Raw genomic sequence first — 27545 nt, forward strand, 5'->3', positions numbered from 1 at the left:
CCATTCAATTGAAAGGTGCTCTGAATCTTATTAAAAAATGACAAAAGTCTGTTTTGGAATTTTTACATTTTATTGTAAAACAATGTATAGAACAATGCTTTCTAAACACTGATCAACCCACATGTTACATTTCATAAGTTAAAAAAAAATCACACATGGTGGGTGTTTTTCCTTTTATAATACAAAAGTTTAATTTAAATTACAATGTTAAATACAACAAATGCCAATATCCATCTGTTTCAATTCATTTCTGTCTTTAGACAAGCAAAGAGAACAGTCCAGAGAATGCAAATACTGTACACTGCTGCTTATAGACCACCACTGGTTGGACTTGTGACAGTAAGAATGATCGTAATAAAACCAAGTTGTATTTCCTTTTACAATCCAAAAGTCTACTTTAATTATGGTGTTAAAAATAGGTGAGAAATGGAGGTAAAATAAATCATATATCAAACATTTTAATTGCTTTTGAAATAACTAAACAACACATTAACTGCAAATCTGCATCTTTTATCTTATTTTTGTATTGTGAAGACACTGCAGCAAGATAAACATTGACAAAAGTCCCATCCCAGTTCTGCTGTCTGTTACTTAAAGGAAAATTTCATCAATCCTCTTAGATTATTTTGACCACTGGAAAGTATTTATGCGCTGAAAAATTGAACTCTGGCAGAACCTGAAAACATAAAGCATGACTGAATAAGATTATTTTTTTTCCTACAGAACTGAAAGCGAGACAAAGCTGAAGTTACAGTACAAGGGTTTGATTTCACTGCCCTTTTCATGACACTGCTAAGAGTAGTATGTGGGTTGATAAACAGAATCAATATATTTTAGTCCAATTTAATTAATCTTTTTATAAAACAAAACTCGTTGTAAGAAGATAAATGGCGGTTTCTTTGGAACAGCTTCAGTCTGGCATTGTGTGTTTAAATTATAACATTTTTAAAAAAACGATGTCTGAAGCCTCTCTCTAAATTGAGCTCTCATCTGGGCTGTGCACAGGCTTAAGGCATCATACAAGTGGTTACATCAGTTTACACAGATGAATAAAACAGGCTCAAAACTTAAAGCATTTCCACTCTAACCAAGTGGACGCACCCCACACACAAATAATCAAATTTATGAAATGCTTATACAATGGCTTGCACAAACTGAGCACTACTCAAAACAAATGCCATATTATCAAAAAAAGACAATTTTATGCACTAGCTTTATGAATGCATGTGAAAACAAAAAGTTCAGCTTACACTTTAATTTTGTATAAAATTAATAGGAACTGATACTTTGATCTGCACTATCAATACTCATGTAATCATACTAAATGTAGATTTACACTCACCCTCGTCTCCTTTTTGTGCCCTCCTGCAAGCAGCTTCATCACCACGATGTTGGGTTTTGCCACTTTCAGTATTCGATTCACCTACACAAACAAATCATTCGGTGTAAATGAGCAAAAAAAAAATAAATAAATAAAACTTTCCCTGGTTAACTGCTGCTTGAGATCCTGGATATCCCCACACATCACACACTTTTTTTCTCCCCCATTCAAAATAAAATAGGGTGGAACTGTGGGTCCACTGGGACCCTTTGAAAACCAGCCTGCTGAAGTTTAGTATCAAGATCTCACCTCTGGATCTGGATTTGGGACGTTTTCCAAGATCATCTTGGCCTGCTGGAAGTGTTTACTGGCTGCCATGTAGAGGTCCGAGGACTGAGGAGGAGGGCTATACTTATTGAGGTCAGACATTTCCTGGACAACAGAATTGTGTCTGATTAGTGGAGTATGCATTAATTAATGAAGATTTCATCAGTTTAAAAATAAAGCTAAAATTGAGAATGACAAATCTATTTTAAGATTAAATTCATAGAATGCTTGACCAACTTGCAAACAAAAAAGGTATATTCTTCATTTTGTGTAATAACCCTTTGCGGTCCTATGTAGGGCCAGGTCAGACATTACAATTTTCCCTTTCCGGTCCAATGTCGGACCTTGTCCGACAGGTCTCTAGTCGTTTTTTCTCCGGAAAAGGCCGAGAAAACCATTCAATGGCCGAGTGAGACCGATAGGAGCCGAGAGAAGCCGAAGGGAAAAAGAAAAAAAAAAAAAATGGGGCGGGCGTATCTGAGCAATACACATAGCCCCAGCACCACAGAGGTAACACGCTCAAAGAATATCACGGACATTTGCAGAGCTTTTTGAGATGTTATAGTAATAAAATAATGACTTGGATCGCATATTGAGGAGGTATGTGAAAAATACAGTGAACAAGGGGTGGGGCAGGGCTGGAGATGCAGTACTGAGTGTCCGGTTGATATGCAGTGCCTTTTAAACCTGTTTTACTGTGACAAAAAATACTTTTCAACAGTGCATTTAAAATAAACTGCGTGTGTGAAAATAAATTGGACCTGACGCGCCTGAGACGCGCTGAATAAATGGACCGCAAAGGGTTAAAGTAGATACAAAGACAAAGGTCTTTTGTGAACCCACTCTATTCCTTTCTACTTACCTTGAACTGTATGTAATGCACAGGTGGGGGTGTTACAACGCTGTTAAATGGGGCAAATCGGTGCTCGTATCGCACTTGCTCACTATCCAGCTCAAACTTTGGTTTTCTAACTTTTCCATCCATTTCAAAAGCAATCATGGTCTGGAAGAAAAGGATTTGCTCTTATTAGTGGTTTAAGAGTGCCTTCCATATGATTCCAGGCCAGCACCAGAATACACTTAAGAGGCAAACCGCCTATTTACTGAGTGGACAATCTCTTCAAACTCTCAATTGGTAAACCTCAGAAAGGAAGTTAAGCTTTTCCTTATAATGTCAATCCTGTATACTACCATTTATTTGTTATTTACATATGCAATGATAAAAGGGAGCATTAACCAAAGCTGCTTTTGGAAGAAGGATGTCTCTCTGTCTTACATTGGTTACTTTTGGTAAACATTTTATTGTGAACCATATTGCTGTCCCTAAAACTAGGCAAACAATACCCAAGACAGTTGTGAACTGAAGGCAGTAATCACATTTAGTGCTTTCTAGTATCTGAGAAAACAGAACAAAACATGAAATAACCTTATTCACTTTTGTCTAATTCTTGTATATGCTGCCACCTAGGAGGCACGATGTGGTACAGAATCTACCATTTATGTGGCTGATCTGTCCTGTGATTCTATCTAAATGCCTTTGAACTGCATTATTAGACCAGTAAATCGTGCAAGACATATTCAGTTTCTAAATCGCAAGTAGTCTATAGCGTACAGCTCTGTTCAAACACCTTCATTACACCACTATCCCCTGCTACTGTTAAAATTAGAAGAAAGCATCGTAACCTTCACCTTGTACATTCCAGCACACATATTCTGGTAGGCCTGACTCATTGTGATTTCTCTGCTCAGGGGCCTGGCTGTGGAGAAATGATATTTCCATTATTAAATCTTTCCCCATGGCAGGTTAAAAAACTGAAATGCACTCATGTTAAAGTGAACTAGGCTGCAAGATAGTTCAAACAACTATCAGATTTCCTCTTTACCCTTTTTCTTTTTCTTTGACTTCTTGTTGCTGCGGCCCTTCTGTTGCTCCTCTGTGATCCTCTCCTCAGCCATTTGGGAGCTGTCAGCTCGACTCAGTGTTGACATCAGCCATGCATAGAGAAATTCAGATAGGTACCTGAACACAAGGGGGAATTGAACAATTATTTAAAAATGGCTTTTGCACCATGGATGAATTATTTATTATAGAGATATCTGAATCAGTACAGCCATGTGACATGCATCACCTCATTAAATGGGGGACTAATACATGCATACGATAATCCTCTCGAGGTACAGCAGATAGTCGACAGCAACCTAAGCTACATTAATCATTTTAACCAATTTCAAATGTAACAAATCTATGTGTTTTTAAACAGGGTAAGAGCATACCAATAAATGTAGTAATATTCATGCATGCTGTAGAGTTCCAGTTCAAAACCACTCAGAAGGTACTGGATCATAACCCTTAGGCTATGGTAAAGGACCCAGGTTCCCAAACATGCTAGATGCTGCCTCTGGGGTTCCTGTTTCATGAGCATGCTGTGGAGAGCTGCATCCACTTTCTCTGCCTGTAGAGAAACACAGAAAGGCTCCAATGTGATGAAGATCAACATTTAATTTGCAAATAGTAAGCAAATATGGATATGGGAATTACTGTTTGGACAAGGCTGAAGAACCCTTGCTGTAAACAGTACTTTTATATCCTTTCACATCTTTTGTCTTGAGGTCTGTAAATCCCTTAGGCTTTTAGATTTTGTATACAGTTCATATTGGTAGACAAGTAATACTTTTACATTGGGGAGGCGGGGTCACACTTTTCATCTCAATAAAAGTAAAAGATTTAGTCAATTTATGCAGAAAAAACTTATATTTCATCAGGAAATACTGGTGTTATGAATGATATATAATTAGAATCTCCCTGCCGCATGGTACAGCATATTACTACGACTACTGATCTCTTTGTCTTAAGAAAACCAACATTATTTTAGACAGAATCCTGTATTTGACTTTTACTTTGCATTGCATGAGAACATTGGCAATACAAACCATTTCTAGAAACCTTACCTCATCCTGTAGGGTGGCAAACTCCTCCAGAATGTGCCCCAGCTTGTCTCTCTGTCGAGCCCGGTTGTGGCCATGGATCTGGATCAGACTGCAGAATGGCTTCAGAAGCAGAAGAGACCAATTACTATTACTGGATTAGCAAAATCTGGGACTATAAACCTGTTCTGTAGATCATTATCTGACACATGGAATATTACAATCAAGATTAGAAATTACAATTAATAACTGTGAGTGGGGCTGTCAAATCATGGATTCTATACTGTCTCTCTGCTGCTACACAGTGCCACAATGCCCAGTCAAAATAATACATTTTCATATAATTGTTGTCCATAGCTTACCCGTGCACAGTGTGTAACAAATGAGTCAATGTAATCCTTGGCCTGATGGTTGTTATATAAGCAGCACCTAAAAAAAAAAAAGTTCAGTTTTGGGTCATTTTATACCAAGAAAAAGTGTATGGAGATTTCACAACAAATATTTGTTACTTACTTTGCTGAAAGAACAGGAGGGCTCACAAAGTACCTTAAAGCCTCCTTTATCATGTCTTGCATTAGATGCGTCCCAAAGACTTTTCTGTTATCGATCAAGAAAGTTGTCTGTAAGAAAGAGCTTACAGTAAGTCAATGGCTTTGTTTTAATACAGAAACAACTACACAGCAAAGATCACTTGGGGCAGATTGAACTCGTGACTCACAGTGCCTAACAAATGTGTCCCCTACAGTATATGGATTTGAAAAAAAATGACAAAAAAACTAAACATAGTAAATGTGGGAGGTATTGCTTCATAGTACAGATGAAAAGTTAAAAAGAATACACACAATACTTTAAAATCCCTTAAAACCAGTTACTGTTATTAACGATTAATAATAACTGTTATTAACGGGTGCAACATTTTTAGGATTCTCCAGCAATAAGTACAAAATTTAATAAAAAAGCTCTTACTTGTAACAAAGACCTAGAGAGCACACAAGGGGACTGTTCACTGAACTCACAGAAAAATTCCTGAAAAAAATGAATTTCAAATCAAAGACCTAGAAAATTAAGCCAATAGACAGAAACAGCACAGCTCAATGCCATGAAATATGAAGACAGTTTGTAGAACCTTGGCAAAGAATATACTGTAGAACACTACAATATTTAAAATAGTCATTCAGCTTTGCATATCTTAAAGATATTGCTAAATAAATGTGTCAATTATTTTAAAACAGATTAAGGTTCTTTGGTTCTCTACAACTCAAAAAACGTAACTAACAAGTTACCAACAAGGTCTGCTTTCAGATTAAGTCAGGGGTGGCCAAACTTCCTGATCCTACGAGCCACATACCAAAATGTTCATATGGTCGAGAGCCGCAAGACACGCACTGTGAACATGAAATGTGTGCGAGCAAGACATTTTAAATACTAGCATTGTTGTGCAGTGCAGTAGTTCTCTTGATGGCAGCAAAATATACAAGAACAAGGGATAGATCATTGCCTACACAGTTAGTGTAATTTGTATTGTACTGTAGATCTACAGTGTAACTTTAAATGTAACACTGGTGTTTTTCCATTATTTTTGTTTATACTGTATGTATTACACACTTTATATAAAATATATTCAGTTATTATGAAGCAAAATACAATAACTGACCTGATTTCACCAAAAACAACACATAAAAACACACATTTCTGTAAGGATTCTTTTTGACAAGCTTTTCCCTTGAAGATCTGAATGCTGGGTTTAAAAAAAAAAAGACGCTTTTTTATTTTTTATGACTACTGCGTGTATTAAACTGTTGAACTTTGTGGATGACAAATGCACTGTATTTATTTTGAAAGGGATTACAGTGCTGATGATAAGACACAATATATAAATAGAATCATTTTAGACCTGCAATATAACATTTAAACATTCTTTTTTAAGTCTAGTGCCAACACTCCAATTGTACAAAAAGATTCATTCATCTGAATAAGGACGTTTGCCACGAGCGATATTCCATGCTTGCCATACAAAACTCGCTTGGGTCGTTAAATCAGCTTCTTTATTCCACGCCGAAAGCAGCATCTGCCTTAAGTCTGATACAGGAGGATATTCAGATGAAAATCTGTTTTGATTTGTTTCATAATGACGTTTGAGGTTGCTCGCCTTGTAGTACAGGCTATAGTGTGTAAGCGATTTGTTGAAGATGAGACACAGGTTTAACACTGTTTTCAGTGAAAGCAAACTCTTCCTCCCAGTCTGATTTAAAGCCTCATACTTTCGTTTATTCCTCGTGGAGGGTTTGCCCAATGCCATTGTCTCCACGAAACGAACGAGCACTTAATTCAAAATTATGAAATTTACTTACAACTGCACATCCGGCTTCAAAATACACATACGCCAGCGAGCTGTGTCAAAAGTCAACAAGTGACAAATCCTTGCAGTGAGAACGAGAGAGAATAATAATCAACACAAATGAATACAGAGAACACAAATTATAAATGTTGTGTTTATTTTTACTTTCTCTCTTTTTATTTTTGTTTATTATTCTTTCTTCAGTTCATTCGACCGCAAAGTGTGTGTCACCCAGAGTTTCACCGGGAGCCGGTAAAAAAAAATGCAAAAAAGAGCTGTGAAACACCTGCTAGTGTTTAAGGTAATTGCATTGGGGTAGTTGTGCTAATTGCAGCACCTGGGCTGGATTAAGGAACTGGATAAAAGAGGGCAGGGGAGCATGAGAAGAGAGGCTAGAGAGAAGATTACTAGAGAGAAAGGAAGGTTTTTTTTTTCAGAGCACCAATAAGGGGGACAGGACAAATACAAAGGAGACTGAACACTGAGTAAAGTATGGTTTGGAAATTGGAAGAGAGAAGATTCTGATAAACATTTGATTGAACTGGGAAGTATACTTTTTTTTTTGCTGGTTGGTTGCGCCTCTGGTGCTCCAGTACAGAGAGAGAACATTTTTTTGGTTGTTTTGTGAAGAGCTAAGGAGCAAAATAACCCTAGTGTGGTGTAACCCTCTGTGCTTGTGTCTTTGTTTTGATTTCAGCTCCGACTCAGTTGTGCCGTAGGGGGAGAGAAAGGACCTAGCCCTGGAAGCAAGTAGCGAACTGGGATCCAGAGTCAGCAGCTGCTTCATTCCTAAGGCCAGGCTAACTGCCCTGCAAAGACAAGTACCAGTTGCTGGCCGGAAGGCATTGGGTTATCTGGGGGGATTTGCCAACTAGGAGTTAAGCAGTAATAAAAGGAGATTGCTGCTGTGGGGTACGGAGTGGAATATTAAGGGCTGTGGGTTATTTTTCCTCTCCCGTAGGAGTGGCACAGCCGAGGAGGAGCGAAATCGGCGTGGAGGGATAGCCGGGCACCGGAGTGAAGCAACCTGACCGGAGGAACTGCAGCACCACACCAAACCAGAAGAGGAACCCAGCTTTTCCAAATGGCAACGCAGAGTAAAGGACTTTGTAACTGGGACAACCAGAGGAGACTGGCCTTTAAAGCTGGCCATGCAGGAATTAAAAACGGAATTCGGGACTGAGTTTGAGATTCGGCGGGCAGACCAATTCGTGCTGTACTAGTCAGGAAAGTAGTTGGTTCGGGGCTGAGTGGGACAGTGTTTTGTGTATGCAAGTTAGTGAGTTTAAATATCATTACTGTGTTATGGTGAGCACTGTGGGAGCATGTTTTGAGATTTTTTTTTTTAGGTAAATCACTGATTCTTGTAAACATGCGGGACACAATGAATAAAAGGGTTTTAGAATAAGTATTGTAATATTTATAGTTTTAATTAGAATAATTAATATTTAGCACCACCCTAAAATCATGGGGGTATGTAGCTCAGGGTTTGGGTTCCCGGTTCGTCGTTGTTATTTCTAGTTTCCTGGTGAGACCGCTACTACTGCAACTCCCTCCTGGCTGGCCTCCCTGCGTCCGCCACACGTCCGCTCCAGCCCATCCAGAACTCCACTGCTCGCCTGGTGTTCTCTCTGCCTCGCTTCTCCCACGCAACTCCACTGCTCCGCTCACTCCACTGGCTCCCGATCACCGCTCCCATCCAGTTCAAGACTCTTGTACTTGCCTACAGATGCCTTGACCAGACTGCACCCAGCTACCTCCAGACCCTCATCTCTCCCTACACCCCCACTCGACCTCTCCGCTCCTCCTGCACTAGAAGACTGGCTCTACCTCCTTTACGCTCCCCTGCTTCCAGAGCCCGCTCCTTCTCCACCCTCGCTCCGCAGTGGTGGAATGACCTTCCTATAGATGTCAGGACTGCCCAGTCCCTGACCATCTTCTGGCGCCTCCTCAAGACTCACCTCTTCAGACAGCACCTGTAGAAACTCCTCTTTTCCATCTGGACACTTATCACCCTTCTTTTAAATTCACTTTACTTGCGCTTATCTGCTCCCTATTTTACTGCATTTAATCCTGTACTATAATCTGTCAAGTGTCATTTAGTCTGTAGTATTTTGTATTTAATTATATCCTAACTATCACTGACACTTATCTGCTCCGTTATTGAATTGTATTTTGTCATACCTGTACTTGCTAGAACTGAAGTGATTGTATTTTATCTTGCTCTTAATTGTATTAATACTTATACTGTGATTCTTGAAATGTATTTTTGATTACGACTGTAAGTCGCCCTGGATAAGGGTGTCTGCTAAGAAATAAATAATAATAATAATACTAGGCCAAGGGCTGGGAGATTATAATAGGCTGGACTTAATATTTTGTACTGTCAATATTTGAATTGTGTATTTTTACCAAGTATTGCACTGTGTGTGTGTGGTTGTGTATGGTGGGTTGGTGCTGGGTTACATTGGGATCCTTGGAGCAGTGGTTGGGTGGGCATCCCGACGTTGTGGGCCACGGGGCCACTGTTCTAAAGGTAGGAGAATCTGGGTCAGGTTACAGCTGCATGCGACTCGGAAGCCACAGTTTGGCAACCTCTGGATTAAGTCAACAGAAGGCGAAATAACAAAATAATGTACAGCAGTAAACCAACACTTAGAAATTATACTTCTGTGGGACTCCTTAACTTATGTAATGTAACAAACACTTTATTAAGATTGTATAATCATATAAACACTTCTTACCAGTATGGAGTGCAGATTTGCAGTGTTGACAACCTCACAGACAGTTTTTATTCTCTCTATTAGTTTGGTGAAGTAGTTGACCATTTCTTCCCTTTTAATGATTTTGGCATAGCGAGGAAAGGTTGGAGGTAACAACCTCTGATTAACCAGAGGTTCAAATCCCATCATTATTGGATGATCTAAATAAGAGGCAAATGGATATGAAAACACAAATGTTAATGAAAATAAGTACTGATGGGCATCAATATTGATATTTTGATATGATCGTGATATTGTGGAATTAAAAAGAAAAAGAAAATAATGTACGTTTGCAGAAACATACTTTTTATTGCTAAAAATACAAATGCAGTATAATCAAGTTTATTTTATATTAAGATACAAGCCCTATACATACCAATCACTGTCAGTCTCGTAGGCAAACACCACACACTGAAGTATTATTTAACATTTTACTCCATTGATTGGCATTTAGGTACCAAACGCTATTTGCATGCTGCATTAAGCACCATTGGCCATCCGTTTTGTTTCATTTTGAGATATGCGCATGCGTCAGTGGTTCATTGCATTTTGTCCGTGTGATTACTTACGCTATTATTAATGTATTTTTAAAATGTGAACTTTCAGTACTATAAATGTGTTTATGACGTTTTAAAAGTACATCTCAAAATAACGCAAAATGCGACATTACACCGTACTTAATACTTTTAGAGGTGTCGTGAGGCAGCATTTACAAGCAGAGCAGCTGAAGATTTAATTACTTCCCGATTGTCTAGAAAGTCTGTGCGCAGTAAAGTATAGAAATATTTCGGTTTTGACGTGGCTGATGATGGAATAGTCAAACAATATAATAAACCTTGTTTTTCTCCATGGATATTGTGAAGCAAAGCACCACTAAATTCAAATAAGTTATTGCTTTTCATAAAATATCTGTTAACATCTCTATATGTTTGATATTGCAATTGTGTTATTATATATTTCTGTGTTTTGGAAGACTTCGATATCGAAATACGTCCAAGCTATTGATATACAATTTTCATATCGTTGCCCATCACTAAAAATACGTTTTTAAAAATGCAACACATATTTAAAAATAGATAAGCAAGGTAAATGGCATACTAAAAAAAGGAAAACAAAGAAACCTCTGGTGTCACTACAAAAATAAGTGAAATAAAATGTTCACTTAGAAAAAAAAACTGGTAATCTGAGTTTTTGCCGCAGTGGTAATTTAGAAAGACTTCTCAAGTGAGCAAACAAAACTTCTAGAAAGGAGTGAAACAAGTAAGTAGCTCCAAGACAGATGCAATCTTTAGCAACATGAAACAATAGTCTTTTGGTAAGAAAAACAAAACAAAAACAAGCAGCAGCTTTTGGGTCTATTTCACAAATACAAAATTAACCTTTCAGGAACCAGATGTATGCTTAATCACTTCCTAATCAAAAAAATATGCAACAACTGCATGAATGTAAACTGATTTTTTTTTTTTTTTTTAGATTCAGCCTCTTTAGTCTTAAATTAGTGGTCATATTATTAATTAGCTATGCATAGTTATTAGTTATCTACAAGATTGAATGGGTTGCAGATATAGGACGTAGACAATAAAATTATTTATTACTAAATAAAAGACCTACAAGCCTTTCCTTGGTTTCCCCATTTTATTTGATACACATACAGCTATTAGCTGAGCATTTCATAGCTATTTATCTACATTACTGGTAATTAAAAGCAATGTTAGAAATTGCTCTTTACCCCCTTTCGTAGTATCGTTTTGTGCCTGGACACCATGATGGATAGAAGTGTGGAGAGCTGAAAGTAGGTCTGCTGCTTGTATCATCAACTTCTGAGCTTCAGTAACCGAGCTAGTCTGGGAAAAGGAAATGAGCAGACACAATTATAGTTTTCCTCACAGCAAACTAAGAAATATAATTCAAGGTCTCGAATAAGCAAAAGTTATTTGTTTTACACTAAAATGGATTAAATAAATAAATAAAAAGTAGTTAATGCAGGTTATGTTTTTAAAATATTTCCCATGGTGTCATTCCAGCCCAAGGGGGGGTTGTTTGACCCCTTTCGAAAAGATTTAAACCTATGCATGTTATTTTGTCTTGGTCACCCCTACATTAGGTCAAAAGTAATAAAAGAAAAAAGTAACCAGACACATTTTCATGAGTTACACAGCTCTTCTTTTGAAGGCACATGCTTTTTCTCCCTCACATTTGGTTAATTTATCATCAACTACAAAAGGAGGAAACCATTTTTTCACTTGCACTGGAATGAGCCCACAGTCTTTCAATTGAAATATCATCAGACAGAACAACTACTTTTTTGTAACTGTTTTAAAACAAGCTTAGCTATGTAGCTATATTACACATTTATGTTAATGTGCAGAAAGGAGTCTCACCTCTTTTTTCGTGAATGCTAATAAAGCTGTCAGCAGTAAGCGTGTAAACTTAATTCTGCTAAAAAGCGCTGAGCACTGTTGATGCTATAAAAACATTAACAAAAAAACAAACACATTATTGGTTAGCTCCTCCACTTAAACTGTTGTAAAATTACAATACTCTCAAATCTGAATGAATCCGTTTCATGTTGCCCTCACCAGATTGCCAAATGAAATAAGAGGTCTAAACTTAACATTCAAAACAATAACTAGATACAATGTATAACTCATACTGCCAAAAAAAGAACTGTTGGGAAACTGGTGACCTCAGGTTTGAAAAAAAGCAATTCATCCCAATTCCAGTGGTGCACTGGACCTGATTAAAAACTGCCCTTATTCTGCAGTCTAGAGATGCACAAATCTCTAGAAATTTATATTTTAAAAATCCAGAGTTGCTTTTACATCTATCACTGTTGTATTACTGTAACTTGTAGAACGTCATGCTCCATTGGAGAGCACAATAGCATCAACTGACAAGAGTTCTGTAACTTGTTCCTTGTGGATACCTAGTTTTAGCAACAGCCTACTAACAAATTTAGCAAGCCTTCTATTTCAACACATTCCACAACATCTTCAAGGCTCAAGTTAGTAGTTTCCCATAGCTTTTAAAATAGAAATAGTCATTAGAAGGGCGAAAAGGGTCTATTTTTACTTCAAGTTCAACATCTGGGTTCCTTTCTTCTCCCTGGCGACTTCTTGTGCTCTGCCAGAAAAAAATAAAAATAATAATAATAAAACATAACATTTATTTTAGAATCCAACACACACGCAACAAACAAAAGCAAAAAGAAGATGACTTGTTTAATAAAAAGTTTAGGTGTAAAAAACAGGATTTGTCTCATGAGAGATAGGACCTTTCCTTTTATGTTAAAGTGGAGGAAGATGACAAAATGCTGAAGATAGATTGTTTAGTTTGCATATGGTCATAAGTTATTTTCTATACAAATTTCTGAACATGAAATCAACATGACGAGCAGACAAAGTTGTACCAGGCATTTACAAGCATTAAGTGTTACAGAACACCCACCGATATTTACAAGAAATACATTACTTTACGTTTGCTGTATCCTGTGTTCAGTTTTGCAATTATATATTTTTAAAACACAAAATATCAAAACAATCATGATTACTTAAATACATTGCTGCAATACTGACATCATGGGATAAAGGACAATGCTTTTCTTGTAGGCTGTTCTGTAACACGAAGATGGCTATGATTGTACAACGGACTGTGCAAAACTTTAATATAGCTATGGATCACAAACCACTGTTTCTCACCAAAAACAAAGTGAATACTGGTAGTGAAAAACAATACCTTTACTCTTCTTTGTAAGTCATCTTCAACATCTTTCAGCATGCCTTGACGTTGGAAGCAGAAAGACAGAACATTGAATTGTATTTTAAGGTTAATTTTTAATATTTTATGGTTTCAAAGACCCCAACTAGCACTAGGGTTAGAGGACACATACATTTTCAGTTCTAGATTATTGGCTAAATATCATGATTTAACTAACTTTATTTGTGACTTTCTATCTCATACATGCATCTTTTTTCCTGATTTTATTTATTTATTTATTTATTTTAAATAACACCATACCACTGTTCTCTCCCTTTAACACCCACCTCCCTCCCCCAGCAACTCTTTTTGAACAAATCAGTGGTCTACAGGATAACAAAAATATGGCTTCCTTTCAATTCGAAGATGACCACCAAGAATAGTTTTGGGATATGCCTGCCACAGGTCAGGTATTCACTGACCATTTTATATCACTGCTGCCGCTAGGCCCCTCCTATATGAGCAACCCCGCTGGTTTCTATAGAAGGCGAGGGGGCGCTGGGCTTGGCGGAATTCACACCAGTGGACTTGACCATCGCAGCCCTGGTGCAAGCCCCTCCAGTAGGGGGTTTACCTAAGGACCTGGCCTGCCCCAGCAGTCAAATCAGGATAACAGAGGCCAATTTAAAAAAGGCCTTGGTGGCGGAAGCGCAAGTCATGCGCCTGGCAAACACTGCAGGCCTCCTTAAGGCTTACCTGGATGGCATACTGCAGTCGGTGCAGGGTTTCCCCTGGGTTCTAAATTTTTGTAGTCACTAGTGACTAATCCTTTCTAAAAACATTAGTCACTCCAGATATTCAGTAGTCACTACTGGCGCACAGCTCAAGTCTTCAAAGGTGTTATGAATCCTGTTTTTATTTTATACCTTAAATCACTGTATTGATCAAAATAATTATTTAATTAAACCAGTTTAAATAAATTGGTCATTTACAGCTGTAAACTTTTAGAACTTTAAAACTGAAGAACCAGATTTATTTGCCCTGAAAAGCTACAGACACAGAAAGCATTATGAAGTACTTATACCAGGATTTATTTACTTTTTGCAATTATTTTGCAACATTTCATATGGCAATGGTACACAAATAAGTTTGTTGGTTATGAAATATTGACTTTTCTATATTCATTTCAGGTTTCCTAAATTAAAAGTACAGTATTTCAGAATTTTGTTAAAGCTTCAGCTAAAATCTACCAGTCTATGGTATACAATAACATTAAAAATGTAATTGTTTACTGAGCGTTTGTGCACTTATGTCTTTTACAATAAAAAGAAAACAAAAAAAACAAAAAAACATTGTTAGAATATTATATACAACCCATGGAAACAGAGTTTTCCAATAAGGCTGAAACTTTGCTGCTTGTTTTCTTTTTCTTTTATCTGACTTTTGTGAACTTTGTTTGTTCTTGTTTGTCTGGTGTTCCGAACCCAAGTCTTCATCTTCTACAACTTCTTGTTCTGTTTGTTCTGTTTCACTCTTGCTGTGGCTGCGCTGAAAAAACGAGTGGATTTTCTTCCGTGACATTTTACAGTATTGGCTAACAGTTCTGTTTTTTAATTCGCACGCACAAGCTTACCGCTTTCACTGCGGATGCAAAGGTTTGAGCAGAACTCTCTGTAGTCGTGAAAGCGCAGCAGCAGAAGCTGTCAGATTGCAAAGAATAAAGAAAGTTACAGCAGCACCTAGTACAGCCTCATAAAGCGGTCTGGGTTACCATGGTAACTGACACGCAACATGAAACCGAGGGGCTTTACACTGTTGGAAAGGCTGACTGCATTGACGTCGCCTACCACGCCATGAGAACGTTGCAGACTCATTGAATCGAGAGGCTGGGGAGCTGATCTGATCAGCAGCGACTATGGTTTAGCAATTCCAATTTTGAAGAAAGAGACGTTGTGTGTGAGTAACAAAAGGAATTTTTTTTTTATAGTACAAACAGAAATGATTGTCACTAGTGACGATTCCACATTTTTTTTGTCGTCACTTTCAAAAAACATTCGCAAATTATGAGAGTGATGAACGACAGCGAAACCCCTGAGTCGGTGCCCCTCCCTGAACCGATGGCTTCGGAGCTGCACCTAGTTCCAGACACGCTGCTCCTGGGCTAGAGCCTGGCAAGCCTTGTGGTAGCTCGCAGCCAGTTTGGGTCGGCCTTGATAGACGCACCGATCTCTCCTGACTATACCTTCAGGCCAGCCGTGGAGGAGACATTACAATGTTCCCAACGAGAACGTGAGGCGTTCCGGTGCAAGATAGAGCGAGACACTGGCGTCCACCCATGACACACACAGTGACTCAAACGGTCCTGATCCTCACTGCCCCACGTGGCGACCTGAGGCATCGCCTTCAGGCTTCCACGACAGCTAACAGCTGGGCCCTCCCGCAAGGATGGGAGAGCGCCGGACAAGGGGCCCCAATGCAACAACGCTCCCAGAAGCAGTTCCACCACCGGCCCAGGCAGCCCCCGCAGCAGGCTCCACCACAGCCTCAGTAGCCCAAGCTGGGCCCCTGAAGGCTTGCAGCTTCAGACCCACCCTTTCACACAACACAAGCTGCAATACTGGCGCAATTGCACCTCGGACACTTGGATGCTTGCCACCGTAAACACCGGTTACATGCTTCAGTTTCGCGTGGGTCCTCCTAAGCAAGAAGGAGCCGCATTACTTCTTAAACAAGCCATTCGCCTCGTTGAACCCACCTCCCAAGAGGATGGGTTCTACTCGAGGTATTTTCTGGTGCCGAAGAAGGATGGCGGCCTTCGCCCCATCCTGGACCTGAGACACCTCAAGGGGTTCTTGAGGGAGAGGAGATTCCAGATGGTCACACACCATCACATTCTACAGTCTGTGCATCCGGGCGACTGGTTTACCACTGTGGACTTAAAGGAAGCGTATTTCCATATTCCTATTCAGCCCGCGCACAGGAAGTACAGTACTGTGCAAAAGTTTTAGGCAGGTGTGAAAAAATGCTGTAAAGTAAGAATGCTTTCAAAAATAGACATGTTAATAGTTTATATTTATCAATTAACAAAATGCAAAGTGAGTGAACAGAAGAAAAATCTGCATCAAATCAATATTTGGTGTGACCACCCTTTGCCTTCAAAACAGCATCAATTCTTCTAGGTACACTTGCACACAGTTTTTGAAGGAACTCGGCAGGTAGGTTGGCCCAAACATCTTGGAGAACTAACCACAGTTCTTCTGTGGATTTAGGCAGCCTCAGTTGCTTCTCTCTCTTCATGTAATCCCAGACAGACTCGATGATGTTGAGATCAGGGCTCTGTGGGGGCCATACCATCACTTCCAGGACTCCTTGTTCTTCTTTACGCTGAAGATAGTTCTTAATGACTTTCGCTGTATGTTTGGGGTCGTTGTCATGCTGCAGAATAAATTTGGGGCCAATCAGATGCCTCCCTGATGGTATTGCATGATGGATAAGTATCTGCCTGTACTTCTCAGCACTGAGGAGACCATTAATTCTGACCAAATCCCCAACTCCATTTGCAGAAATGCAGCCCCAAACTTGCAAGGAACCTCCACCATGCTTCACTGTTGCCTGCAGACACTCATTTGTGTACTGCTCTCCAGCCCTTCGGCGAACAAACTGCCTTCTGCTACAGCCAAATATTTCAAATTTTGACTCATCAGTCCAGAGCATCTGCTGCCATTTTTCTGCACCCCAGTTCCTGTGTTTTCGTGCATAGTTGAGTCGCTTGGCCTTGTTTCCACGTCGGAGGTATGGCTTTTTGGCCGCAAGTCTTCCATGAAGGCCACTTCTGACCAGACTTCTCCGGACAGTAGATGGGTGTACCAGGGTCCCACTGTTTTCTGCCAATTCTGAGCTGATGGCACTGCTGGACATCTTCCGATTGCGAAGGGAAGTAAGCATGATGTGTCTTTCATCTGCTGCAGTAAGTTTCCTTGGCCGACCACTGAGTCTACGGTCCTCAACGTTGCCCGTTTCTTTGTGCTTCTTCAAAAGAGCTTGGACAGCACATCTGGAAACCCCTGTCTGCCTTGAAATTTCTGCCTGGGAGAGACCTTGCTGATGCAGTATAAATACCTTGTGTCTTGTTGCTGTGCTCAGTCTTGCCATGGTGTATGACTTTTGACAGTAAACTGTCTTCAGCAACTTCACCTTGTTAGCTGAGTTTGGCTGTTCCTCACCCAGTTTTATTCCTCCTACACAGCTGTTTCTGTTTCAGTTAATGATTGTGTTTCAACCTACATATTGAATTGATGATCATTAGCACCTGTTTGGTATAATTGTTTAATCATACACCTGACTATATGCCTACAAAATCCCTGACTTTGTGCAAGTGTACCTAGAAGAATTGATGCTGTTTTGAAGGCAAAGGGTGGTCACACCAAATATGGATTTTAGATTTTTCTTCTGTTCACTCACTTTGCATTTAGTTAATTGATAAATATAATCTATTAACATGTCTATTTTTGAAAGCATTCTTACTTTACAGCATTTTTTCACACCTGCCTAAAACTTTTGCACAGTACTGTATATCCACTTTGCCTTTTAGGGAAGCGTATTTGAGTTTTCTGTGCTGACATTCGGCCTCTCCTTAGCTCCCCGCATGTTCTCAAAGTGCGTGGATGCCATCCTGGCCCCCTTGCGGCTGCTGTGTTGAACTACCTGGATGACTGGTTGATCTGTTCCCAGTCAGAGGAAGGAGTAGTGGCCCACACGGCGATCGTGATGGAGCATCTGTTGAGGCTGGGTCTCGCCCTCAACGATGCCAAGAACCAATTAGGACCGGTGCAAAGTACGGTTTACCTGGGACTTCGGCTGGACTCCTTTGCAATGCGCGCCTACCTGTCAGACGACTGAGTGGCCGCCATAAAGAATTGTCTATCCCTGTTTCAACAGTGATCGATCGATGGTGTTGTGTCAGAAATTGCTGGGTCTGATGTCTGCAGCTTCATCAGCCCTCCAGCTGGGATTACTCCATATGCGCCAGCTTCAGGCGTGGCTCAATGCCTTCCAGCTACATCCCAAACGCAATACACACCGTCGGTTGACCGTGTCTCGGGTATGCTGGGAAGCCCTGTGCTGGTGGAGGCAAGCCTCTCACCTGCACAAAGGTGTAAGGATGAGGGTGATCCACAGCCGTCAGGTGGTGACGACAGACGCATCCAACTTACAGTAGGTTGGAGAGCAGTCTGGGACAGCAGAGGAGTCCGCGGGTCCTGGTCGGGCCTCTGGACATCCCTGCATATAAATACGCTGCAACTGCAAGCAGTTCACTTTGCTTTCCAGCATTTTCTCCCAGTGCTCCGGACAGACAACATGACGGTAGTGGAGTATGTCACCCGTCAGGGAGTACTTCAGTCCCCGGGGTTACATCGCATAACCTGACTATTGACGTGGGCAAAACAGAACCTGCTATCGCTCCAGCCTGTTCATCTTCCCAGAGTAGTGAATCGGGCGGCGGACCTCCTCTCGACGGAGGGTCCTCACCCGTCAGAATGGCAGCTCCACCCTCAGGTAGTGGAGTGCATTTGGGAGCATTTTGGGAAAGGCCAAGTCGATCGCCACGGCAGAAACAGCTTGCTTCGGCGGTTAACCAGGTGTCAACCCCCTAGCCTACAAGTGGCCAAGGACACTCTTGTACGCATTCCCGCCAATACTGTTGCTCCCGGCCTTCCTAGAGAAGGTCCGGAGAGAGAAAACCACAGTTCTCCTGGTGGCCCCCGATGGCCCAGGAGAATCTGGTTTCAACCCTCTCCGAGCTACTGAAATGCCAGCCCTGGGAGATCCCACTACGCCTGGATCTCCTCAGTCAGGCAAGAGGCACTCTCTGACATCTAGAAATGGGCAGACTCCAATTATGGGTCGTCTTCGAATTGAAAGGGAGCGTAATGGTTACGGATGTAACCCTGGCTCCCTGAAAGAGAAGACGACCACCAACCTGCAAGGTCGCATCGGTTGCCTTCGCGAGTTCGATTTAATAGAGGAAGTGAGCTCCGTGGAATGAGTATTTGTTCCCTCGGAAGGCGGGACTGAGGACGTCACTCCCCAGAGGGGCCTATCGGCAGCTCTGATATAAAATGCTCAGTGAATACCTGACCTGTGGCAGGCATATCCCAAAAGTATTGTTGGTGGTCGTCTTCTTCTATTTCAGGGAACCAGGGTTACATCCGTAACCGAACGTTATCATCAGCAATGATCATCGCTAATCACTTTTCAGTACAATAAAAAAAATATTCTGGATAATATCACAACCCAAATTAGTGCTAATCTTGGACTACCTTACCCAAGGTAATATTAGGTAGTCTAAGATTAGAGCTAGGTCTCTGAAACTAGCTGTTCAGGTTCTTATGCTTATTGCCTAAGATAAGAATATCATGTGACCGAAAGACATCTTATAAAACACTTGCATGCCCTATATGATTGGTAGTCCTGAGATCTAAATTTATTATAAAATATATATTTTGGGTATCCCACCTCCATTTTAAAAATCATACCTGTAACTCTCAAATCTGTCACATTGTTTGCCATTTTGAAACCATATGTCATTGCCTGGAAATCCTCCTAAAACAAAAATACATTTTGCTCAAAGTCAGAAAAACATACTTGTTCTCTAGCTTCAGACTCAACTATTTTAGTTGGCCCGTTCCATTAAATGGTACAATGAGAACTCATTGACATCATGCAAACATTTGTGTAGTGATGGAGCTAATGAAATGGCCCACTCGTCTTTTTAGTTAACTCAACATATTTCTTAATTCTCTAATCTCTATTGAAATTAGAATGTGTGATTTCAGATCAAGGTGACCCTGACAATGATACAATACCAATGACCTTTTATGGGATACATACTTTAACTAAATGACTGGTCACAGGTTGGTTGGCACAATTCAATTGGACTGCTTATTTTTGCATGGTTTTCATCCGATTAATCCATAGAGTATGCTAGTAAAACAACCCTTAGAATGCATGTTTGGAATTTTAAAACAGCAGTAGTTCAGGAACTATAAAGTAGCTGTGTGGAACAGTAACAGTTTTCAAGAAGAAAAAATGCTCACTGGGGTAACCAGATTGACAAAGGAGATGTTTAGCAAGTCAAAGCCTTAACAGTTGCGTGCCCTTGCTCTTGATGAGCAAGTTCTCTTCATTTAGTATTCAATTTCCAAAATGGAACTAGGAGGAAAAAAAAAGCTTCTACATCTGCGAGCAGAAATGAAACAGCATTTTTTGTACTCTTCTGATTAATATAACAGAGATATTCCTTTGTGAAATAAACTCCCCTGGGAAAAGCTGATGGCTACACTTTGTTTTTTTAAAGAGAATTTCTAAACTCTACTATTTTCCATTTACCTTGGAGGGGGAAAAAAGCCAGATAAATTCAGATTCACATCACATTAAATGACGTTTGAATGGAAAATGTGTGCATATTATTGATGGGGATGTTTTTTCTTACTCCGAGCTTTATGTTAAAAGTTTCCACTGAGTCTAAGCAGACTTGTTCTTGCACAAGCAAAAACAAACATCATCTTCTCATAAATGGTTGGCTCATGTTTAGCAAATGCCAGGGAAATTAAAACAAATGCATGGGTTAACCTTAGAAGGAAATCTAGAGAAAGAAACACAGCTTCAACCAAATCCCAAGTAAGGGCTTACCTCCTCAAAGACAGCAGCTTTATTGACTTTCTCTCTAGCAATATCACAGATTTTCAGAATGCCCAACGCAAAGGCCTTCATGGCAGGGTCCTCAATCAAGTCAGGGTTATGAACGTACAGGCAGGTGAAAACCGTCTGGGCTAAAGAATGGCCTTCAAGCCAGGTTATCTGTAAGAATATTTACATTTTACATTTAGAAAAAAGAAAAAAATGTTTATCAATTTGTTTCTTACTATAGCTAGGGGGCTCAGAATATTTTTTAATCTTTTCATCTTAAATACAATAACAAAAAGTACAGTGAGCTTCTTGAAGTTAAGGTTGCATTTAAAGTGAGTTTAAAGATTGTAAAGTTAGGGTATCTACCTTAGGATAATGACTGCTCTACATGGAACCTGATTGGTTGAGACAATCCATGAGTTTTACAATCACATTCTGTTTACTCATTAATATCAAACTTGATTTAAATAATCAAAACGCATGTTATTTAAAAGGACTGCTGGACTGTTCTTATGTATAAAATAACGTTTGATGGTAACAAAACAAACAAACAGTCCAGAACAGGGCTGTCCAAGCCACATACTATATTAAGCTTTACAATATGTCTCATTTGAAGAATCCTATTTAATAACTGCAGGGCCAACCTGTGGTATTACTGTAGGTAGATGTAAGTACAGTCAAAATACAGCAAATTTGTTTAAAAATGCATTTTCAATGAGCAAAACACTACAGTACTTAAGTCGTGTCTGAGAGAAGTTGCTGCTACAGTCACCTTAGTAGTTAACTAAGCTTCTTGTGATATTTCTTATTTGTATGGCTCTTTAAGAACTAACCAAAAAGGCTGGAGAGCTCTGGTCTATAACTGGTTCATGAATTGTATTTTGATGTACGTCAGGGGCCAGTTTAAAAAGCACAACTAGCATTAGTAGTGAAATCCACTTGTTCTTTTATTTTCTTCTATGAAATAACCAGGATTTAACAGACTGCTATGTTTTCTGAAACTGGCACTAGGTTATTTACTTTTTTGGCAGCATTTGCATCACATTAAGCATACAAAATTACAAAGCTTTACAAATCATTAAATTAATGCAATTCAGTAAAACTTTAACACCTACAGTTAAGGTAATGCAATACTGTAATTACATGTACCATATAGCCTACCAAACTTTGAAAACCATCAAAGAATACAATACAATGTAATGACATGCAATTGAAATGAATAAAATAAAAGCTGCTCAATAACATAGACAGGATCGCCAGCATTTACAAGAACGAGGTGAGTGTTTTAATTGACTGCAACAATTTAAAAGCACACAATGCTCCATCTAAGGTTTTGGTGGTGTGAATAATTCTGTAACTTTCATTTTCCTCAGGTCTACTGGTCCTTTTTTTGGCAGCTAAATCTCGTAGCCGTTTCAGCAGCAGAAGCTGTGTGCGTAATACACCACACGTAATGTTACGGTTACGTACATGAGAAAAGAACAACATATCAGCACTGCAGATTACATTAAGAAGTGCCTAAACTGTGAATTATATCTTATGAAATAAAAAAGGATTAACTCCATTTGAGCATTCAGTCTTTGTAATATCATAAGTGCACAACGCCTACGTTCAAGCAACTCTATACTGCAATAATTCCTGGACTAACTCCCCAAACTTCATAGAGATCCACTTTTTCGTGTAACTGAAAGCTTGAATTTAGAATTTATAGTCATGGCAGGGGATGAATGTCACCGGCATGTTTGTTGTTTGTCGATTCTGTATGCAGGTGGAACTAGGTTGGGTTATTGTAACGCTTACCAAGCAACAAAAGCAAGTGTCCATTATCCCAATCAGATCTGGCAAGGTCAAGTCCTTGACTTTGATGGCTCCACTCTTAACAGAGAGAACACAACAAAAACATTAAAACGGGGACAATTACAAACTTCGCAAGTGAAAATACTACAAATTGTTTTCTCACAGTGATAAGTGGTTTTATACAGTTTACATCTCATGAGCATTTATTAGTCTCAAGTTCAAGGACTTTTTAGCACTGAGCAAGTAAACTTTTCTTCTATGACACACTACAATATCAGTTACTGCTAAACATGTCATCAGCAAGACAATAAATGCAACTATCAGAATTCAATTGAGAATTGTTTTGATTGCATGTATAGTATATTTCACAATACATGCATGAAGGACAAACAGGACACTGGTTTACTCAATTTTCTCCTAAAAAAAATGGGGCTTTAAATGTGGTTCAGATGTTAATAAACATAAGCACTGGTATTTATAGGTAGTTGAATTGGACTTTTCTTACTGTGCTTCAGTGTAATCCAGCTGTACTAATAGAAACAGTACATTAAGGATGCCCAGTGGCTCACCTAGTAAAAGCACGACAGGAGACTTTCCTGCTTCTGTAACCTCTCAGGTGCCCAACAAGTCCAGGAGAAGACTAGCCAGGCTTGAACTTGTCTTCAGGGTTAAGCAGCTTGGCAACATTTGTTGCTTAGGTTCGGTGGGTAAAACGTGGTGATCGGCTTGGCAACAGGAACGGTGGTTGCCCGTTGATCAACAAAAACTTGGCTCACTGAATCCCAAAAGCTCAATTTGTTTACCCAGTCTATCTGTATATTTAGTACATTATTGAAAGGGTTTTTTTTTTATTGTATCAATAATGCCATTTTATAGTTACCTTCATATTAATAAATAAATCAATAAATAAATCCAATATTAAAAGATATTTAAAAGTGCAACCTTCACTGCCTGTTCAAAGTTGAGCACCTTCCTGTTGACCTGGTTTCCAATCATTCCAGCATCCATCTTTGGGTCCATCATTTCAATAGCAGACATGGCTTCAAACAGGCCAAAGCTGGAGATGAGAAATCCTTTTACTGGAGTTTTTTATGCATATGATTTTATATAATATTATGTGGTGTTTTAACAAAATCAGGATATATTGTACAATTTGTAAACTTTGGCATTCAGTACTATACATACAGGAGAGAGGGTGAGTTTAGCAAAAAGGCTCTGCTAACATTTTAAATCTACTTTTACCTGATGAAAGCCTGTACACGTGTACATAGAAAACACACTGTTATTAAGTCCAGTCTACCCAAGTGACCCGTCTCCTAGCTCTAAAGCTCAACAGTATCAGACTTAACCTGCTTCAGCCCAAGAGCTTAAAGCTGCTATTCAATCACAGTGTTAGCAAACAAGACTGTTGAATCGATTACAGGATAAAAGCTCTTTTTGGACTCTTCTGCCAGCTCTCCATTCATCCCTACACACAGCTTTTTGCCATGTTAAATCCAGCAAGCAGTTACAGTGCAGCAATTATTGGTATCTACCAGAGTTCATACTCACAGCTTGTCATGAAGCAGCTCCCCAAGCTTCAGTTCTGAAACAAACATAAAATGGAAATTACCACTTGACGCTCGAAACAGACCGTGCAACAGTAAAACACAATTGTTACATATTAATGTATCTTAATATTTAATTTTCCAATTAAAAGTCATATTAGTGTGTTCTGTATAATTCTCTATTGTTGGTCATTATTTATCTACTATTCTACACCTGAAATAGTACACAATGCATAAACAACAATAGGTAAATAAATATGCAAAACACACATGAAAGGATTTTAAATAGGTAATTAAAAAGTATTAGGAAAAAAAATGAACGTGGGGAATTTTCCAGGGACCACCTAATATTAAAGCATTCAGATTCCAGCTTGGGAATCTAGAATTTTAAGACCTACTCATAAGACAATGCTGTCAGTCGCCCATTCATACTGTTGTGTTCCTTTACCTCTACAGGCCCCCTTGAAGTCCTGTGTGATATCCACCCAGTTTGCATTATTCTTCATCTTGTCTGGGATTCCTAGTCCCCAGCCAGCATCATCCTCTTCCACTGATGCCTTCATCACCATGATAGCTGTTAAAAAAGGGCAAACACATTAGATGTCTTCACTGGTCCAAATTAATCAACCCAACCCGACAATTATTACGTGACCCGACCAGATGTAAATTTTTTGTTATTAGACTCGGATTGAAAAAACAATGGAACGCTTTTCCTTTCCCCAGCTTAATATATGCACTGACTATACTAAGCTGTGTTTTTTCCATTTAACCTGGAAATCTGGCTGAACACAGACAGTGTTTATTCCATCATGGACCTACACAGAGGACTAAAATTAAATATATAATATTTACAATATGTTTGTGTAAAAGATACAAAGATAAATACAATATCTGAAAAAAGATTATCTGTAAATGCATGAATTTATTACAAACTTAATACAAGAGCAAATGGAATTGAGATGTAAAATTTGTGTTTTGCAAAACCTTCTTTGTCCACAATAACAACAAATGATTCCCACACCGCAAATGTGCACTTTTCTGTGAGCTTTTGTTCATGGAATTTGTTTTTCTTAAGTTTTTCTTTCACGTCCTTCATAAACAAATCCATTACTCCGACTTAAGAGCTGTCCTTACAAAGGTACCACCAAATGTTCCTGTCAGGACACTGCACTCTGATTGGTTATTGTGTTATTGTTAATAAAACAATGAATAATCCTCTCCCAACACCGGAACCCTAAACCTAAGGTCAGTATCCTATACTGCAGTCATTACACATCTAAAGTAGTTCATGTTTGGCAGTGAATAAGCGTTTTTGTTACTTTAAAAAGTGACCGGAGGTGCTGACTTCCTCAGTTGTCCTGACAGGAACATTTCGTGGTACCTTTGTAGGCACTTCGACTTAAGAATGATCTAAGAAACACCTTCGATATGGGTCAAGTGTCTGCTGCTGCGCTCTGCAAGCCATGTCATGTGCTACTGGGGGAAGCCAATCCATGCAACAGGAATTATAAACAATGATTTTTATTATCAAAGAGAGACTCTTTAATAGTAATGGGCAGTTTGTGTATTACTGAGTAAACAAAATCGGACCCAACCTGAGTGTTGTGTGACAATTTTGCACCCGAAAACCCGTTCGGTACGGGTCGGGTCTCGGGTCTGGGTAGACCCGTGAAGATCTCTAAAAAACACATACAATTAAGAGGTACAGTAGATACAAAGAATACCAGAACCTGGCCCTGATCTCATTTTAGTAGCTGGAGATATAAACACCTGTATGTATATGCATATTATACACATATATTTTTTTCTGTTTAGTCAACTATGCCATGGTCATCTTTCAGCCTTTAAGTTTTCAAAAAAGATGCAGTGAAAGCAGAAATAAACATAACAAATCTTGAGAGCTAGCATGCTTCCTTTTTACATAATTAATTTAATGCTAGGATGAGGCAAGTTTGAAATGACAAGAAACATAATCTGAGTATATTAGCAATCATTTTAGTATAATATTGAAAGTAGTTTTGGACACTGCAGTTTAAGTCTACATGTATATATTGGTACATTACTGGCAGTGAATAATTCTAGAACATAAATTACATCTCTTGCAATTCATCCTAGATCTACTTTACTATCTACACTTTTTTTTCCATCATTCAGTACCTACAAACTAAATTACCAGTTATTACATAGGCAACTAGTTTCAGGATATTTTTGACAGTGCTATGTCCAATTCACCAAATTATAATACATATTTTGGTTGTTAAATGTGCCCTTTCATAATCAACCACCACAGATGCCACTTTCTCTACAATGAGCAATAGACAAAGCTACTGGATTTTTTTTTTTTTTTTTTTTTGTCAACAATGTATTCATATCTACCAGTTGCCCGGTGCGTCTTGTGCTGTTCGGAGCTTTATGGTATCTAACTAATGGCAAATTATGCTTCTTTAAGAGCAAAACTGTTGGTTAAGTAATGCAGAAAGATTTGGGGATGATTAATAATAATAATAATAATAATAATAATAATAATAATAATAATAATAATAATAATAATAATAAAACTCGTGGTGCTTCAGCCTAGTGCTTGTTCATACATCAAGCACTCAATATGTCACAATGCGAATAACTATACGATGTAATCAGAAAAACAAATAAATAATAATACTTAAACAAACGGTATGAGTTAAGTTAGTGAGACACTGTTGATTAGCACTGCATACAGTTATTATGTATTAAATAATGTTTTGTATATGCCATACATAACTGCTAAATGCAACCATATGTTGCAGACTTAACCAAATTCAATGTATTTGGGTTTAAACCCTGTTCATTCAAACATGCTAAGAGAGGCCTGGAACGATCAAGCTAATCGTGAGTGAAAAAGCTAGCAACACAATTCAGCTACACCTCTAAACTATGCACAGCATATAATAACACAAGTATAAAGCCATTCATTCGCGTCAGAACATACCTATTTAAATGTTGATTTAAAACGTCGCCGGTGTGGTTTTTAAATGAAAGGCCATATACACTTCTAGCACTGCCTGAAAAAAACGTGTTGAATCCTGGGAACTGTAGTGCCAGCGTCGCTCACTGAAGTTACTGACAGCGTAAACTACAACCAAAGCATATTTGAACTACAACTC

At 39.0% G+C, this 27545-nt stretch overlaps 1 protein-coding gene across 1 annotated transcript; it reads right to left on the bottom strand.

Annotated features, from left to right (window-relative positions):
* Positions 1 to 51: 51 nt before the first annotated feature.
* LOC117408669 (N-alpha-acetyltransferase 35, NatC auxiliary subunit) lies at positions 52 to 27528 on the bottom strand. Its single transcript, XM_034013866.3, has 23 exons — positions 27371 to 27528; positions 24851 to 24976; positions 24407 to 24440; positions 23798 to 23912; positions 22859 to 22933; positions 21062 to 21229; positions 19906 to 19972; positions 13409 to 13452; positions 12746 to 12796; positions 12055 to 12138; positions 11403 to 11517; positions 9656 to 9834; positions 5540 to 5599; positions 5087 to 5193; positions 4936 to 5002; positions 4598 to 4696; positions 3923 to 4101; positions 3532 to 3668; positions 3338 to 3405; positions 2511 to 2651; positions 1631 to 1753; positions 1343 to 1423; positions 52 to 676 (listed from the first exon to the last, which is right to left on the bottom strand). Exons 2-23 carry the CDS (start codon positions 24969 to 24971, stop codon positions 617 to 619), a joined length of 2175 nt encoding a protein of 724 aa, XP_033869757.3. The 5' UTR covers positions 24972 to 24976; positions 27371 to 27528; the 3' UTR covers positions 52 to 616.
* Positions 27529 to 27545: the final 17 nt, after the last annotated feature.

This window comes from Acipenser ruthenus, chromosome 2 (assembly GCF_902713425.1).
Source record: "Acipenser ruthenus chromosome 2, fAciRut3.2 maternal haplotype, whole genome shotgun sequence".
NCBI classification, from domain to species: domain Eukaryota; kingdom Metazoa; phylum Chordata; class Actinopteri; order Acipenseriformes; family Acipenseridae; genus Acipenser; species Acipenser ruthenus.

Bases quoted from the DNA above. Each gene is read 5' to 3' on its own strand.
- LOC117408669 (XM_034013866.3), bottom strand. From the start codon at position 24,971: ATGGTGATGAAGGCATCAGTGGAAGAGGATGATGCTGGCTGGGGACTA. The intron at 3,669-3,922 runs GTATGCTCTTAC...CCTTGTGTTCAG, and splicing joins GAATATTACTACATTTATTG to GTACCTATCTGAATTTCTCT. The intron at 1,754-2,510 runs GTAAGTAGAAAG...TCTGTTGTCCAG, and splicing joins TGCATTACATACAGTTCAAG to GAAATGTCTGACCTCAATAA.